This window comes from Sparus aurata, chromosome 17, assembly GCF_900880675.1.
Source record: "Sparus aurata chromosome 17, fSpaAur1.1, whole genome shotgun sequence".
Taxonomy (NCBI): domain Eukaryota; kingdom Metazoa; phylum Chordata; class Actinopteri; order Spariformes; family Sparidae; genus Sparus; species Sparus aurata.
In genome coordinates, this window is record NC_044203.1 from 8511276 (window position 1) to 8526369 (window position 15094).

General features: G+C 41.3%; 1 protein-coding gene across 1 annotated transcript; it reads left to right on the top strand.

The window, feature by feature from the left end:
* The first annotated feature begins 40 nt into the window (after positions 1-40).
* cep76 (centrosomal protein 76) lies at positions 41-13681 on the top strand. The gene is made up of 13 exons (XM_030394303.1): positions 41-387; positions 1196-1351; positions 1571-1655; positions 1754-1978; positions 2065-2250; positions 3475-3572; positions 3788-3916; positions 4090-4281; positions 9466-9632; positions 11088-11247; positions 11735-11908; positions 12477-12694; positions 13249-13681. Exons 1-13 carry the CDS (start codon positions 325-327, stop codon positions 13385-13387), a joined length of 1992 nt encoding a protein of 663 aa, XP_030250163.1. The 5' UTR covers positions 41-324; the 3' UTR covers positions 13388-13681.
* Positions 13682-15094: the final 1413 nt, after the last annotated feature.

Genomic DNA, 15094 nt, shown 5'->3' on the forward strand with positions numbered 1-15094 from the left:
GGAAATAAAACTACAGCAACGTCCCAACAAATGATCTGTGTCGTCACAGACATCCCGCTTCGCATACATCATTTAGTTTTAGGACAGAGTTGATGAATAATTAATTGATTCGGACCGCAGGACGTTAGCAGGCATCGGCGGGGCCGCATTCCCGCTCGCTTTTCCGCCACAGTTAAACCTGGCGGTTGTGGCCGGTTGTGGTACACACTGCTGGTGTTTGCAAAGTTTATATCTCTCAAACAAGAACACTACAGCAGTGTGTCGCTCCTGATAGAACCCTGTTGCTAACGAGCGAGCTACTTCGCTCCAAACTGGCTAACGGTCATGTCTCTGCCTCCAGAGAAAGCTTCCGAGCTGAGACAAATCATCCACAACCATCTGCTCAAGGTGAGCAAACTGCCGAGCTTTTATGCCTGTATAGATTTTCGCGTCATGAAAACATTACGCCTTTGCATGCTGTCATTAATGATAAAGCCCACATTGCTCCGCACATGAGACCGGTACGCCAGCTGCCATTCAGAAATGCAGCAAAATGAATGTCTAGCGACGTGCTAACTGATAAAAGTGCACTCGTGATACGTCGTATTTAAAGATCAGACACCATTACACCATTAAAGAACGACTGTAGTAAGTCTGCTGCATTAAATATACATGTGATGTGAAACGTTGCAGGGCTCTAATCGCTATCCACATAAGTGTTTACCTGTGCAGCCCTCAGAGCAGCTGGCAGGCTGGAGCAGCAGGTACAGATGCACTGATACATCATGGACATTGGTGATGAATTGGGATGAAGTTATGATTGATAACGCGTGTACCATATGCTTTATAAACAGTCAAACAAGATATCTTCAGTATTGTCCCAGGAAGACAGCAGATTTAATTATCTGCTGTCTTTCCCAGTCAAAATTGAATTTGATCAAAGAGAATGAAATAGGAAGGGTTTTGATTCATTATCCTCGCAACTATGACCTACAGTATAACAGTCTGTGATAGTCCATCAGCATAGTCCGTCTGATCTGAACTGCGGTCTAAATAATTGATCATTCTTGCCCTCATCAACAGACAGCATGGCTGGTTTCACTAAAACGTGTGCAACTCTTTGAACACAGTTTTCTAAAGTAGTGTTCCTTTAGATACCAAGTATCGGTGAAGTGTTTGAGAAACGGGTGTTTATTCTGTCTTCTCTGGTGATCAGATGGATATTCATGGGAAGATCCAAGAGGTGCTGGCTGAGACTTTAAGGGATGACCAAGGTCCAGCACATCGAACTCTGTCTGAGACAGATTTCCTGTGTGCTCTGCGGCGCAGGGGCATCGTAGATGATGTGATGAAGGACCTCCACTTTACCCAGGTTGTTTTTTTTAAATTACATACTTTATAAGAAGGCTGACCACAGTCCACTTTGTTCATTTGAACGTTGACGTATTTCTTCTCAGAATTCTCAGACTTTAAATCATTTTCTTGAATGATTTTGTGGTTTGTGATAACAGTGTGACCCGGGTGCAGATAACCATTCCTGCATTTACTGCTGACTGTTTGGTAGTTTTGTCATGATGGTCTGCTTTGGTAGGAAGTACCCACGGGTGCAGAAACCGGATCTCCTCCGAAGCCTGCCACTCACTTTGTTGACAAGAATATTACTCATCTGGAAAAAAGTAAGACTCCTCATCCAAATCCAAATCAACCAACCTCTTTCACTCACGGCACCATGTTTGGACGGCAAAGTGACAATATTGTTTTCACTCTCTCTCAGCCAACATTGACCCATCCAGACGATACCTGTATCTCCAAGTGCTTGGTGGAAAGGCCTTTCTGGAGCACCTACAGGAGCCAGAGCCTTTACCTGGTCAAGTGTGTTCTACATTTACGCTCTTCCTGCACTTCCGCAACCAGAGGTTTCGCTCAAAGCCAGTGCCCTGTTCCTGCGAACCCGACCTGAAGGAGGGCTTCCTCCTAGAGATCCACGGCGACGGCACAGGCACGTGCGAATTAGCTGTTTTTAGGCGGTTGCTTAATTTACCATCAGTGCTGAGTTTGTCATTTGTATCAACTTTGGCTTTGCAGGAGAAGGTGGTAAAATGGCGGACGCGACCACCATGCTTTCTATGTGCGACCCGGTTCACTTGGTGCTGATCAGGACGGACACCTTCAGCGAGACGGCGCTGGTCTCGTCCCACTTTCTTGACTGGAGGACAGTCCTCGCCTCGCCCAGTGGGAAGACCTGCTTTGCTGTGGAGCTGATGGGAGTTGGTGAGGAGGGCCGATCCTGCTGCAGTTAATGCCAGAGCGACGGTGTTTACTGAATTTTTATTTTCAGTTGTGTTTTATTTCAAAGGTAACATCTCCACGGCTAAGTCTGAAGAATGGTAAATGCGGCTAATTGGGCAGAGAAGTAGTTTATTGTGCTGTTCACATACAAGTGTGTTTTCTGAAAACACAACTCAAGTTTTATTGAAAAATACTCATCCATTTAGAAGAACGGATCATTCGTATATCCTGACCAACTGTATAGTGTTTCTATAAGTCATCTATTTGTAGCAGTGACGATCCCGGCGACACTGCAAAGTGACAACAAGGTTTATATGGAACCGAACTACAGTAAACGTGAAGCCAGTCATGTTTCCACAGCCTTTGAACTGTGTAATTTTCTTTTAGGGGATGCAAGATAATATCAGCGCATCATCCGTCTTGGCCCATAAAGGCTTTAAAATTGAATATCTGAAATAAACAACTGCCGATATTAAAAGGCTGAAAACTGTTGAGGAGGAAAAACTTGATGCCTTTAGCTGGAAAACAAATATGTGCATATATCAGGGTTCGTACGGGTGCTTGAAATCCTTGAAAGTACTTGAATTTCAATGTTGTGTTTTCAAGGTCTGAAAAGTGCTTGGATTTTAGTTTGCGTGCTTGAAAGTGCTTGACATAACTGTGTCTTTCACAAAATTGGGATCAGACTGGATAATTAATTTCTGAAGTTTTTGCTATTATGATACATAATTTTAGATGTTTACAGCATCATACAGTGTACATAATTGTGATAAAAAAGTGAAGAAAAAATAATGAGTTTATATATTCCCGTAGATACGTATTTTACCCCAGCAATAAGGTGCTGGAAAATCTTAAAAATGACCCTTAAAAGTGCTTGAAAAGTGCTTGAATTTGACCTTGAAAAATGTGTACAAACCTTGATATGTTGGCACCTGCAAATGTGTGGAGGAGATTGAAAAATATTGAATATTGGCAAAAATCATACATTTCTTCTTCTGTCCCATTAATGATCGTGTGACTCCACGGAGGGATTATAGCATGCGTACTGTGACCCACTGCCACATTTACAATTATTCCCGTTAGCCAACAGTAATTTAGCAAGAATATGCTAGAAATAGTAGATTTTCTTTAGTGTCTCTTTCCAGCTTTAGATAATGTGGCAACAGTTTTTAGTGATGCGTGCGTGCGTGTGTGTGTGTTTTCCAGGAAGTGAATGCAAAGTCCCAGCTGGTGTTTTGATTGTCAGTCTGGAGCTGTACCCTCCTCTCACAGAGACTCTGAGCACTGACATCATCAGCACACAGGTCAGCACACTGGAGTCTCTTTATCCCTCGGTCTGTTTATTCATCTGCTCCATTATTCATGAATTAAGTAACGCTGCGCGCTAACAGTGAATCATCGCAACAGCAGCGTTGATGCTGTCAGAGAATCCATCAGAGTCGATGTGAAGCCAGCCTTGTGAAAGAAACATCAGAGCGATATGTTTAATGGCTGATGTCACTGTGTGTTTCGCATCCAGCAATCACTGAACAGGCAGAGGACGGCAGAGAAGGAGAGGCTCTTCTTGGTTTATGCCAAGCAGTGGTGGAGGGAGTTCCTAGAGATCCGTCCATCTCACCAGTCCAAAATGGTGAAGATCTTTGCACAGGTTCGTCTAAATCCACACGTGTTTCTTAACTTGGGGAGTGGGTTGCATTTATGCACAGACATCAAAAGAGGGAGTTCCCAAAACGTCCTTCATTTGCTTCTTGAATCATCTTGATTCGTGTTTAATTACAAGCTGTCCCATTACCTCTGGATGTGTCTCTTCGCTCTTCGCAGGATGAAAACGGCGTCAACAGGCCAGTGTGTTCTTATGTGCGTGTCCTCCGGGCAGGCCGGCTGCTGGAGAGCCCTCGACAGGCGGCCCGCTTCGTCAGCCTGCTGGCCCACGAGAAGGCCCCGGTGGTGGGAGGCGGGGGAGGCAAGCAGGAGCAGTGGTGCTCATTACTGGCTTTCCTGTGTAGAGGGAAGGTAAGGGTGAACTAGACGGCTTCTTGGCCGCCACAGCAGGGATGGCCTCATTTTTTTACCGTGACAATGCACTTACTGTACTGCAAAGACAAGAGACAATAGCAGATTCAGAATTTTTCACACTAATGTTTCCTGTCAAGAGGTGAGGGTTTCATTAGGTTTTCTTTTTTGTTTTGTTTTTTTGTTGGCCTTTTATATGGCTTTATTGATAGAACAGCTATGAGGTGACAGAAAACAGGATGGGGGGGGGGGGATGACACACAGCAAATACTCAAACCCCGGGGCTGCTGCAGCGAGGACAAAGCCTCTGTACATGGGACTCCCGCTCTACCCACTGAGCTAAATATTTATTAGTCTATTTTCACTTTCAATATAAATTCCATAAATCTAAGGGTGCTGAAGACATCTCTTCATTTATCATGATGCTGTATACTTGCACAGCCAGTGATCATCAAAAGACGAAACAATCCATGATATTTTCATTACGGGTTTTTCATAATTATTTTGATGCATTGTTTGCAACAAGGGGAATTGGTGATAGAAGAGCAGCAGCCAGAAGGTGTTCTACAACCTCTTCATACAATCGTATGAGCTATCAATATTATTTTTCAACACATTCATCAAAAGTTTAACCCTGAAGCCATTAAGTGGAGACGAGCAAAACTTAAAACTAGATTAACAAAACATTTTCCGCGGACTCTTTACTGCTCTCTATCTTTCCAATCATTTACATTAGTTCTTAGATTACAACTTGAAGGAACCACCTTTCATTCAGATTCAGATTTATCAGCCACAGTTGCATCATAGATTATAAACAAAATGCATACGTCATGACAAAACAATTGATAGCAAAGTTATGATATTTCGATATTTAAAGTTTTAATATTCCGATAGTTAAGTCAGGATATGTATTTTTTTTAAACTTGTTGGGTTTTTTGAGTTTTGACATTAATAAGAACAGGCACATACATAAAACAAAACCGGTCTGCAAAGGGGTGCAGTTCAAAAATATACATCCATTATGACAGAACATGCAGGCAGTTAAAGAAATGTACATCAAGGAACTTAATTAAAGAACAAATTGGCTCAAAGCAAGTGGACGGCTTTTCGGCTAATATACGCATTATATTTATATCCTGAAATTCAAACAAAATGAGGTAATTGTCTCCCACTTGATTTCTATGTAATCCTTTACACCAGGAGACAAAAGCTGAAATACATACAACAAACATGACCAGACACAAAAGCACACTCAGCATCAGAGACAAACACAGATTTGAAGTAGGGCTGGGTGGTCTTGGTTAATTTACAACAATGCCCTAATTGAGATGAATATTTTAATGTGTGAATGGAGTTAATATGGTAAAAAATATGGAAGGAGTAAATGGAAACGAAAACCATTCGTTCGAAGAACATGTTGTGATGATATAATATACAAAACATACAATATAATATTGATATATTGCCCAGACCTAATTGGAAGTTAATTGAGAAGTTCACTTTTTACAATCCTGTGCCATTCATTACATTTGGGTGTAAAGTAGGCCTGCACAGTAAGGTCAAAAAAATCGTATTGGGGTTATTTTTATATTGCGATATGATTCTCGAACTGGGAATGATCATTTTATGCATCAGAGTTTTCGTTTCTAGTGAAGAATGCTATTAAAATCGTGGTAATGTGACATTCGTTGGGCTCTGTTCTGTACCAAACAAACAAAAAACAGGATTTGTAAGCCAAGACATTTCTGCAGCACTACAGCATGTCACACGTCTTATGTATGTATTGTCTCTCATTTAGCTTTATCAAAAAATGCAGCTTCGGGCTATTTGATTTTTTTGCGCTTGGCCACATTGGGATTTCGATTATGTTTTGACCAAAGCACGACAGATACAACACTTGTGGGGCAGATGCCGATAACAAAAATGTGAAGTAAAAAAAATACTGATATAATTCTCATATTCTTATATACTCAGAATATTCAGACAAACATACATTTTTTCGCAATGATTTGACGCTAGGCTATTGAACACTTGTGAAAAAGACACACGCTACCAGTCAAAAGTTTGGACACACCTTCTCTTTCAATGTTTTTTCTTTATTTTTAGTATTTTCTACATTTAGTACTGAAGACATCCAAATTATGAAGGAACACTTATGGAATCATGTAGTAAACAAAAAGTGTTAAACAAACCAGAATATGTTTTATATTTTGTATTTTGTATTCTTCAAAGTAAGCCACCGTTTGCTTTGATAACAACTCACACTCTTGTAATTCTCTCAGTGAGCTTCATGAGGTAGTCACTAAGTGCAAAGCAGATGTGTTGGCATGTCGCTGCAGGATGCTGTGGTAGCCATGCTGGTTCAGTGTGCCTTGAATTTTGAATAAATCACTTACAGTGTCATCAACAAAGCAGCCCCATCACCATCACACCCCCTCCTCCATGCTTCACGGTGGGAACCATGCATGTAGAAACCATCCGCTCACCTTTCCTGCTTGCCACAGAGACATGATGGGTGGAACCAAAAATCTCAAATTTGGAAACATCAGACCAAAATTCTGATTTCCACTGGTCTAATGTCCATTCCTTGTGTTTCTTGGCCCAAACACATCTCCTCTTCTCGTTGTTCTTCCTCAGTAGTGGCTTCTTTGCAGCAACTCACACCTGTTCATTGAAAACCGTTCCAGGTGACTTCCTCCTGAATCTGATTGAGAGAATACCAGAAGTGTGCAAAGCAGTCAACTAAGCAAAAGGTGGCTACTTCTGGTCTGTTTAACACTTGTTTACTACATAATTCCATATCTCTTCTTTCTTAGTTTGGATGTCTTCAGTATTGATCTACAATGTAGAAAATAATAAAAATAAAGAAAAACCATTGTATGAGAAGGTGTGTCCAAACTTTTGACTGGTAGTGTACGTAATAGACAGGATTCTATAAAAAATGTTATTGTCCAAAATGACATGCGTGCATGAATCAGTAAACATCACCAGGAATTTAATGATTATAAATAACCCCAAGTATTTGTTCCTGCATAATGTTCTGTCCAAAAACAGTTTTCATATCACCACATATTGGACAACATTTACTGATACTGATATATCTATGACAGGCCAATATCAGCTGATAATATCAGCCAACCAATATATCAGTTGGGCTCTAATGCTGATGAATGATGGGGCCCTAGTGGAAAGTAAAGACAACTGTTTGAAAAGTATGTATGATGTAGAAGTAACTGGTTAAGTGCACTCTATTAACAGTTTGCTGTACGAATTACAAAGCCCCTTGAGGCAGCTGTCAGTGAGTCTGGGCTATATAAACAAAATTGACTTGACTTGAATTGAAAAATGCATCAGTGTTACCATATTTTCTTCCTTTAAAGACCAGAAGCTGCCCCTATGTTTTGAATCAATGTCACAGATTCCTGCTGTTCAGATTTGTTCCACCAGTCAGAAAGCATCATGTAAAGCTGTGTTAACGTCCAGTGTTTTTTCTGAGCAAAGCCGATTGTGTCATTTCTGAGAAGAATTTGCGCAGAGTCAACTGCCTGCTGCATTTTCATCTATCTGCCTGATAAAGGGGAATCTCACATCCCACAGGATAAATGTTCCCTGCCTCTCCTCGGTGAGCGGCTGGCAAGACGGACACAACACAACTCTCACAAAGTGGCCCTTGTCAGCTGTGATTAATGAGTTTCATTCCAGGGAAAATTAATTTAGCCTCATCAGTCCCCAGCCTGTTCGATGCTGCTGTCCATATTAGCACTTCTGGGGAACATCTATCATTCTGAGTTGCCCAAAGCCTGAGCCAGCACACAGCAGCAGTAACAATAGCACAAGTCCCCAGCTCAACCCGGGCCTCTTTACCGGAAAGGTTGTATGAGTAAAATAAGAGTTGCTTACTGTCATGGACAATTTGATGACTACAGAGCTTATTTCCTCTCCAGCAGGCTTTTCTTGTACATGAGTTGAAGACTTTTGGGAAAGCCTAACAGTGAAGAACAGTGAGAATGGGATATAGTATTTCTGTTCAAACAGACTGTTGTAGTAACATGGTTAATTAGACAGTCAACAGGGGATAGCGTGAAGATGGCAGTAAATCTGTTCAAATCTGTCTATAGGGACTTGCACTGCAAGTGAATTTTAACGACAGAGTATTAGGGACAATGTTGGGGGGGGATAAATAGAGAATTTGAAAAAAAAATGTTATCGGACTCAATTAGTCATATATTTGGAATTGAATCATAATACTTCAAGATGAAAGTTGTAATATTTTGAGAACAAATTAACAATTTAATTTTTCAAGATAAAAGTAAAAACATTTCAGGAATAAAGATGGAATATTTTGGAATGTTAACATTCCATTGCACATTGCCTCCAGGAAAACCAAAGAATCTTTTCGGAATTGGAAGTTCCATCTTGAAGTTTAAGAACATGGCATGTAACAAAATAGTCTTTGATCAAAGTTTCACCCACTTGTTTTACACCTCAACCACATCTCTTGACCTTCTGTGAATGGAGTCTGCAAAAGGCTAATTTTTTGGGGGGGAGAAGTGAAAAGAATCTATAATAACCTTGCAGCTCCAAAGAGGTGCATGGCCTAAATCATTCTGGAAAAACAGTTCTGTTGCTGCTGCAGTACAACTGACCTAAATGATCAAAGTCAATGGGCGTTTGACTTTCAGTAATTATGCTAAATTTCAAGTTCATAGTTTTATTTGGGGGTCCTAGTAGAATAGGTTTACATACTTACATTAAAAAAACAACAACTTTATTTTCTCATATGGTTGCTGCAGCAGCCTTTTTCACACTGTGCTTTTGTACATGTGCATTACTGAATGGGCAGGATGTGGTTGAGCCACCGAGCAAGGTAGTGTGATCTAAAATAACGCTGCTACAGCAGTAGCAACTGTATGTCACTTCAACTGATTGGAGTGTATATATTTTATAATAAATATTTTAAATACATATTTAGCAAAGGCTCGACTCGACTATTTTGCAGGCCTTTTATATGTACAAAAATGCTTCATAACACAATAAAGGAAAGGTAAAAACATACCCAAATAACATAATGTGACCTCTTTAATGCATACTTTAAACACTTAACATTGCTATATAATGATAATATACACTCCACATTTAAGACATTGCAAATGCCCTGAACTCATCACTGTCTGTCCTCTGTAGGGGGACTGTGAGGACCACGCCACCCTTCTATGCAGCCTGCTGCTGGGATTTGGCCTGGATGCATACGTGTGCGTGGGAACCAAAACCAAGGGAACACCGCACACCTGGGTGCTGACCCGCGGAACTGATGGGAGCATCACCTTCTGGGAGAGTCTGACTGGACACAGGTATGAGTTCTGTTGTTATTCAGACAGCTTATATAACAAAACTGGTTTAAATAGCTCCCCTGTCCGTCTGGCATCAGACTAGAACTTCACCAACAGAGCTGCCAGAATGGTTTCAGCAGCTTGGACATACAAGGAAAGGAAATTTTAGAACTAAAACGTATTAAGATATAGAATATTTTGAATTTTCCAATAATAACTAAAACCAAACCATCTAAGATGGTGCTGTGCTGCATTTTCATTCTTTGTGTATTTCTCAGCAGAGTACCTCAGGATCCCATGAAGACATTTTCATGACATTTTGGCTCTGGGCCAGGGAACAATTGATTACACTTTGGTGTTTATTAAGTTCTGGATTTTGCCCAGCATTTATTCTTTTATTCCATTACTCACTGATTTATAATGGAGATAGACTTGATTTGATATATGTTGTCAGTTTGCAGTAAGTCAGTGATATAAACTAGCTCTGTGCAGCGTTGTGGATCATGTCCCCACTTTTTTTTGCCTCCATGGTAGTACATTCATTTGAATCCTGAGTCATTTTTCACTGTAACTTGAGCTACACTTTTCAAGCGGTTTCTCACCATCAAGATTTGTGCTAATTTATTAAAGCTACAGTATATTCTATAACTGATTGACATAGATTTTGACAGTGACCACCCACTTTTAGAAGGACCCTGGTTCCATAATTGAATTTCCAATTCATTCACTTCATTGATGTTTCAGAAAATGCAAATATAAAGAGCTAAAAGCCTGAAATCCAGCCATCTATTATTTGAACTAGAAACAACAATTGAGTTGTTTGACCACAATGATTGTCACGGAATATTTTCAGGAAAACCTAAAATCATCAGCTAGAAGATTGGGTCTTGGGTGCAGTTGGGTGTTCCAACAGGACTGTGATCCAAAACACGCATCAAAGTGGTAAAAGAAGGGTTAAATCAGGCTAGAATTTAGGTTTTGGAATTGTCTTTTACAATTCCTGACTTGGACCCAATCAGAACATGTGGACTGTGCTGAAGAAACAAGTCTGTGCCAGGAAGCCGACACATTTAGTTGATTTAGATTCTGTCAAGAGTAGTGGTTAAAGATTCAACCATAGGACTGACAGAAGCTTTTGGATGGCTATCAGTAGCACCTAAAATGGCCAAGAGACATTTCACCAAATATTTGAATTACTGTATGCATATTTTTGATCCAGCAGATTCTGTCACATTTTCAGAAGACCTATAATAAATTAATGATTGAAATTAAATTATTAAATTAGCCTTGTAGAAATCATCGAAACTAAAGACTATACACGTTCTTTATGAGTGGATGTAAACCTTTGACCATGACTGTATGTCACGCAAATATGAACTCAGCTGTGAGAGCGCATTTGACAGAGTGAGTATAAGTACTATGTAAGCAGGTTTGCAGTGACACTGATTATCCCTGATGTCCTATATGTGTGTTCAGATACCTGCACCAGGCTATAGACCCAGATGCCCCACCCCTGGCCCTCCAACCCAAACCTTCATCCCCTTACCGCACTGTGGGCTGTGTCTTCAACCACCACGCCTTCCTGGCTAACTGCCAACCCTCCGATGCTGTGGAGCTCTGTGTCTTTGACTTCCAGGTAAGAGACTGGTGTCCCTAACCGTTTTCTCCACCATCGTCACTGGATAGGTGGGCTGGGAAGACCAATCAGATCATTTTTACTCATGTTTCATGGTCCATTGTTGTATTTATTGATTATCAAGGCACTTGAAAGGTGCCACTTACATGTCGGTGTGCTTGGTCAGGCTTAAGTGAGATGACTATCAATATGAAAATCTTCATCCGTCGTGTATTCAGTTGTCCCAAGATGATGTCATCAAATGGACAGAGGTGATTTTAAGTCAGGCAGAGGGCATGTGACTGGACAGCTATGAGTTCCATCAGACGAGAGGCCAGTTTATGAGCTGGGAAATTGAATCTGCAATAGTTCAATTCATCAGCAACTCTGTTCTGTCACGTTTTCCCAAACCAAGGCAGCAAAGCTGACCCTCAACTTAAAGGTTCTACTGTGTGAACAGAAAAAGTTGGTAAAAGTGTCAGCCTGTTTTTTTTTTCTTTGCCTCCAGAATCAGTCTCGGTGGAAGGCAATGAGCGAAGAGGCTCTGAAGTCTGTTACTGCCCCAGGCACCATCACCTCTCTGCCCCCTCTGCCTCCACTCTGTGCCCCGTCTCTGGATCCTGCTGCTGCCAGTAACCAGCTGGAGCTGGAAATGCGTTGCCTGGTCTCTGAGCACAGGAAGGTAAAACAGTGCTGGACTAAATGTGGTTAAAAAAAAAAGGGTTTGAAGTTAAGTTTAACTCACTTTTCATCTTCCTTTCAGTGCAATATCAATTTTTGCAATTGCCACATTTCTTTGTGGAGCGACAAGGAGACTGTATCTGTCCTCTGAGTAATGACTAAACAAAGAGAAATGGTTTCCACATGGTTTCCCATCATTTGAGCTTTGACTGACTCATTTAATTCCGTCGTCATCTTGTTGCACATAACAGTAATGTTTGAAAAAAATTTATTAATTGACATTTTCGTATCCAGATTTTACAGTTAATCCGGTTAAAAGCCCAAATGTCCCATTGCTGAAAAATGTTATATTTAAAGGTGCAGTTTACATATTTTTGGGAAGAAATTTTACTCAGGAGAGAAAGACCTTCATTGACTGTAGTCTCCAAGCCTACATAGTGCCCCACTACATGAGATTAAATTGAATATGATCATTTTTAATGCCATTGACCAGTCAGAGGTCAGGAGTTATGTCTTTATATTTAATGTAAGAATAATTGAGCAGTGCATTTACTTTTCCTGTCGTCCAGGACCTGGATCTGGCAACAGTGTGGGACGACCACCTGTCCTACTTGCTGTCCTCGGCTCTGTCAGCCTACGAGCTGGAGCGCTGCACCGGCGTCTCCTGTGGCAACGAGGAGTTCCAGGACGCAGTAAGAAGAGCGGTGCCAGATGGACACACCTTCAAAGGCTTCCCAATCCACTTCCTGCACCGCAATGCTCGTAGAGCCTTCGCCACCTGCCTCAGGTGAGCCTGGTGTTGTTGAGAAACCCTTCAACCTGTTACTGGAGGTGAAAACTTCATGATGGCAGGCGTCTCTTTCTTATTCGAGTGTCCTTGAGTACAAAAGCAATGTACTCAATGCAACTTCAGGTGTGTTTTGTGGCATCTGTGCCTGCTGGAAAGGTTGCAGTCTTGGCTAGAGCAGACAACACTCGTAAAGTTCTAGGGAGCTGTAGGAGCTGAAGGTTATTCCATTATTATAGCAGCATAAAGCAAACAGCAAATAAATACATGCACACATCCACTCTCTGGTTCAAATCCGGACAACACACACTGCTCAGCTGTGTCCTGAGCTCTTGGGAAATGATATTAGACTAACACCATAGCTTCTGTTCATATTTAATCTGTGCATATGGCTGTGAGGGTTCATCAGTTTTGACTATCTCGGTTCTTCAGATGTACAAGTAATGCTTTTAGGTGGAAAGGATCTCCCCTTGATGTGTTTGTCTACGCTATTTTGCAGAAGACTTCGCAGTACTTCATGCCTCATCCTCTGTTTCTTGTCACTTCCTGTTTAGGTCACCGTTCTGTGAGGAGATAGTGCACTGTCGGGGCGACCATGTGAGGCTTGCAGTCCGTGCTCGGGTGTTTGCCTATCCTGAGAACGCGTGTGCAGTTTGGCTCATGTTTGCATGTAAATACCGCTCTGTACTCTGACCAATGGACACCGGGCACCCTAAAACTACAAGCTCATGTTGCACATCGACCCTGGACAATATTTTAGATCTTTGCAAGACCAAGTTGCACTCAGTGACATGTGAACAGACATCCCGGTGTCGTCTGTTAAAGTGGGTGGTGGTCAGGCTTTTATTTTGTAGTCGAGTAGACTCCTCATTTGTACAGATTTACACTCAGGATTGTATTTATATATCTATTTTTGTAAATAAATTAAAGGTTTTTCATGTCACTGTGTACTTTGTAGAGACCTTATTAAAGACCGTTTCCAGCCGATTTTAGCTTAACGTTTGTCTATAGAACATGTGACGCATATTACAGTTGCTCAGTTTTTACATTTGAAAAAAACAAAACTCATAACATTTTAGCCTCCAAGTCTAATGTAACACACAACATAAAACAGTCTGTATCCAGTATGTGAAACATCATGCAGATGGTTTATCACAGCATACAGTATATTTTCATCACTAACTTGTGGTTTGATTTTTTCAGATTAAACAGTCACAGTACAGTGTCAAAAAGTCACTAACTCATCAGAATAGGTTGTGGTGGTCCGTTCCTCAAAATTAAGAAATGGAAATTAAAAAAAAACTGAATTCAATAACTGAATTGAACACTATAGTTACTGAGCATCCTGCAATATTGTAAGTATGTAGAGTTAAGTGTAGAGCCTGACTTTATGGCAGTTTTTTTTCAACACTCCATTCTACTCGTTTATTAATAAAGATCTGGGAGAACTCACTTAGTTTTGGCTTAGGTGGTGCTCAGAATGGCTTGCGTGCTGCACCTACACCTCATCGTAGTAGGGAAGACCATGTATAGCAAACCCCACATCTGCACAAGACAAGCAAGGACTGTGGCTGCTCTTCACCTTTATCAGTTTCCTATTAAATGAATCTGTAATACGTTAACACACCACTAGATGGCGCGTTAAGACAGATGTTGGCTCGCTGGATGCAGCGCACGCTGTTTCACTCTGGTCTGTTTGAGACAATACAGCAGACCTACAGTTACCTGAGAGTGTGTCTTTGAATACGGATCAAATAACACGATGGAGGTCACTCCGCCGCTCCGCTCCATCACTCACTGCCTGATTATTAAACCAGCGAGCGTATATTTAATCAATAGAGGTGTTTAACGGAAGATGGGAAAGAGGCAGAATAACAGAAGAAACCTTCAGAAGGGGGGAAACTAAATAATGCGTTTGATTTCATGTGTTGCAAAGTCCTAAACTATTTTCCACTTGTGTTGCGGTTGGAGGAGCCGCAGTGAAGTCGTTATTCTGGCCCACGAGGCTGGTGCTGACTTCTAATTTGAGCCCGGCTGATTGTGAAATTGCGGAGAGGGCGAAGTGACAGCTGCCCGGTTCAGTGAGTTATTGTGCGGTTAGGAGGAGTCAACTCTGAAAGTTTGGCCTTGACTGAAGTGCTCCGTTAATTGACGCACATGCAGTGGGTGTTTTGTTTTTTTCTTCACAGAGTGCTTCGCTCGGCTCCTTTTTTTGTTTTCGTACGCTCCGCGCCACACTGTGCAACGCTGTTTGGAGTTCTGGGTGAAGCGTTGACACGTCAGCCCAAACTTTGACAAGGAGCCTGCGAGGATGGCCAATTAATTTGATTTTTTTTTTTTTTTTTTTTTTTCCAGGAGCTAATTTGCAATTCCGCGTTTGCCCCAGAGTTGTTAAACATG

What these genes read in the sequence shown, in the direction of transcription:
- cep76 (XM_030394303.1), top strand. Translation starts at nt 325, where the DNA reads ATGTCTCTGCCTCCAGAGAAAGCTTCCGAGCTGAGACAAATCATCCAC. An exon ending in TGGTCTCTGAGCACAGGAAG is followed by an intron (nt 11,909 to 12,476) that starts GTAAAACAGTGC and finishes CCTGTCGTCCAG; the next exon opens with GACCTGGATCTGGCAACAGT. An exon ending in GCCTTCGCCACCTGCCTCAG is followed by an intron (nt 12,695 to 13,248) that starts GTGAGCCTGGTG and finishes CTTCCTGTTTAG; the next exon opens with GTCACCGTTCTGTGAGGAGA.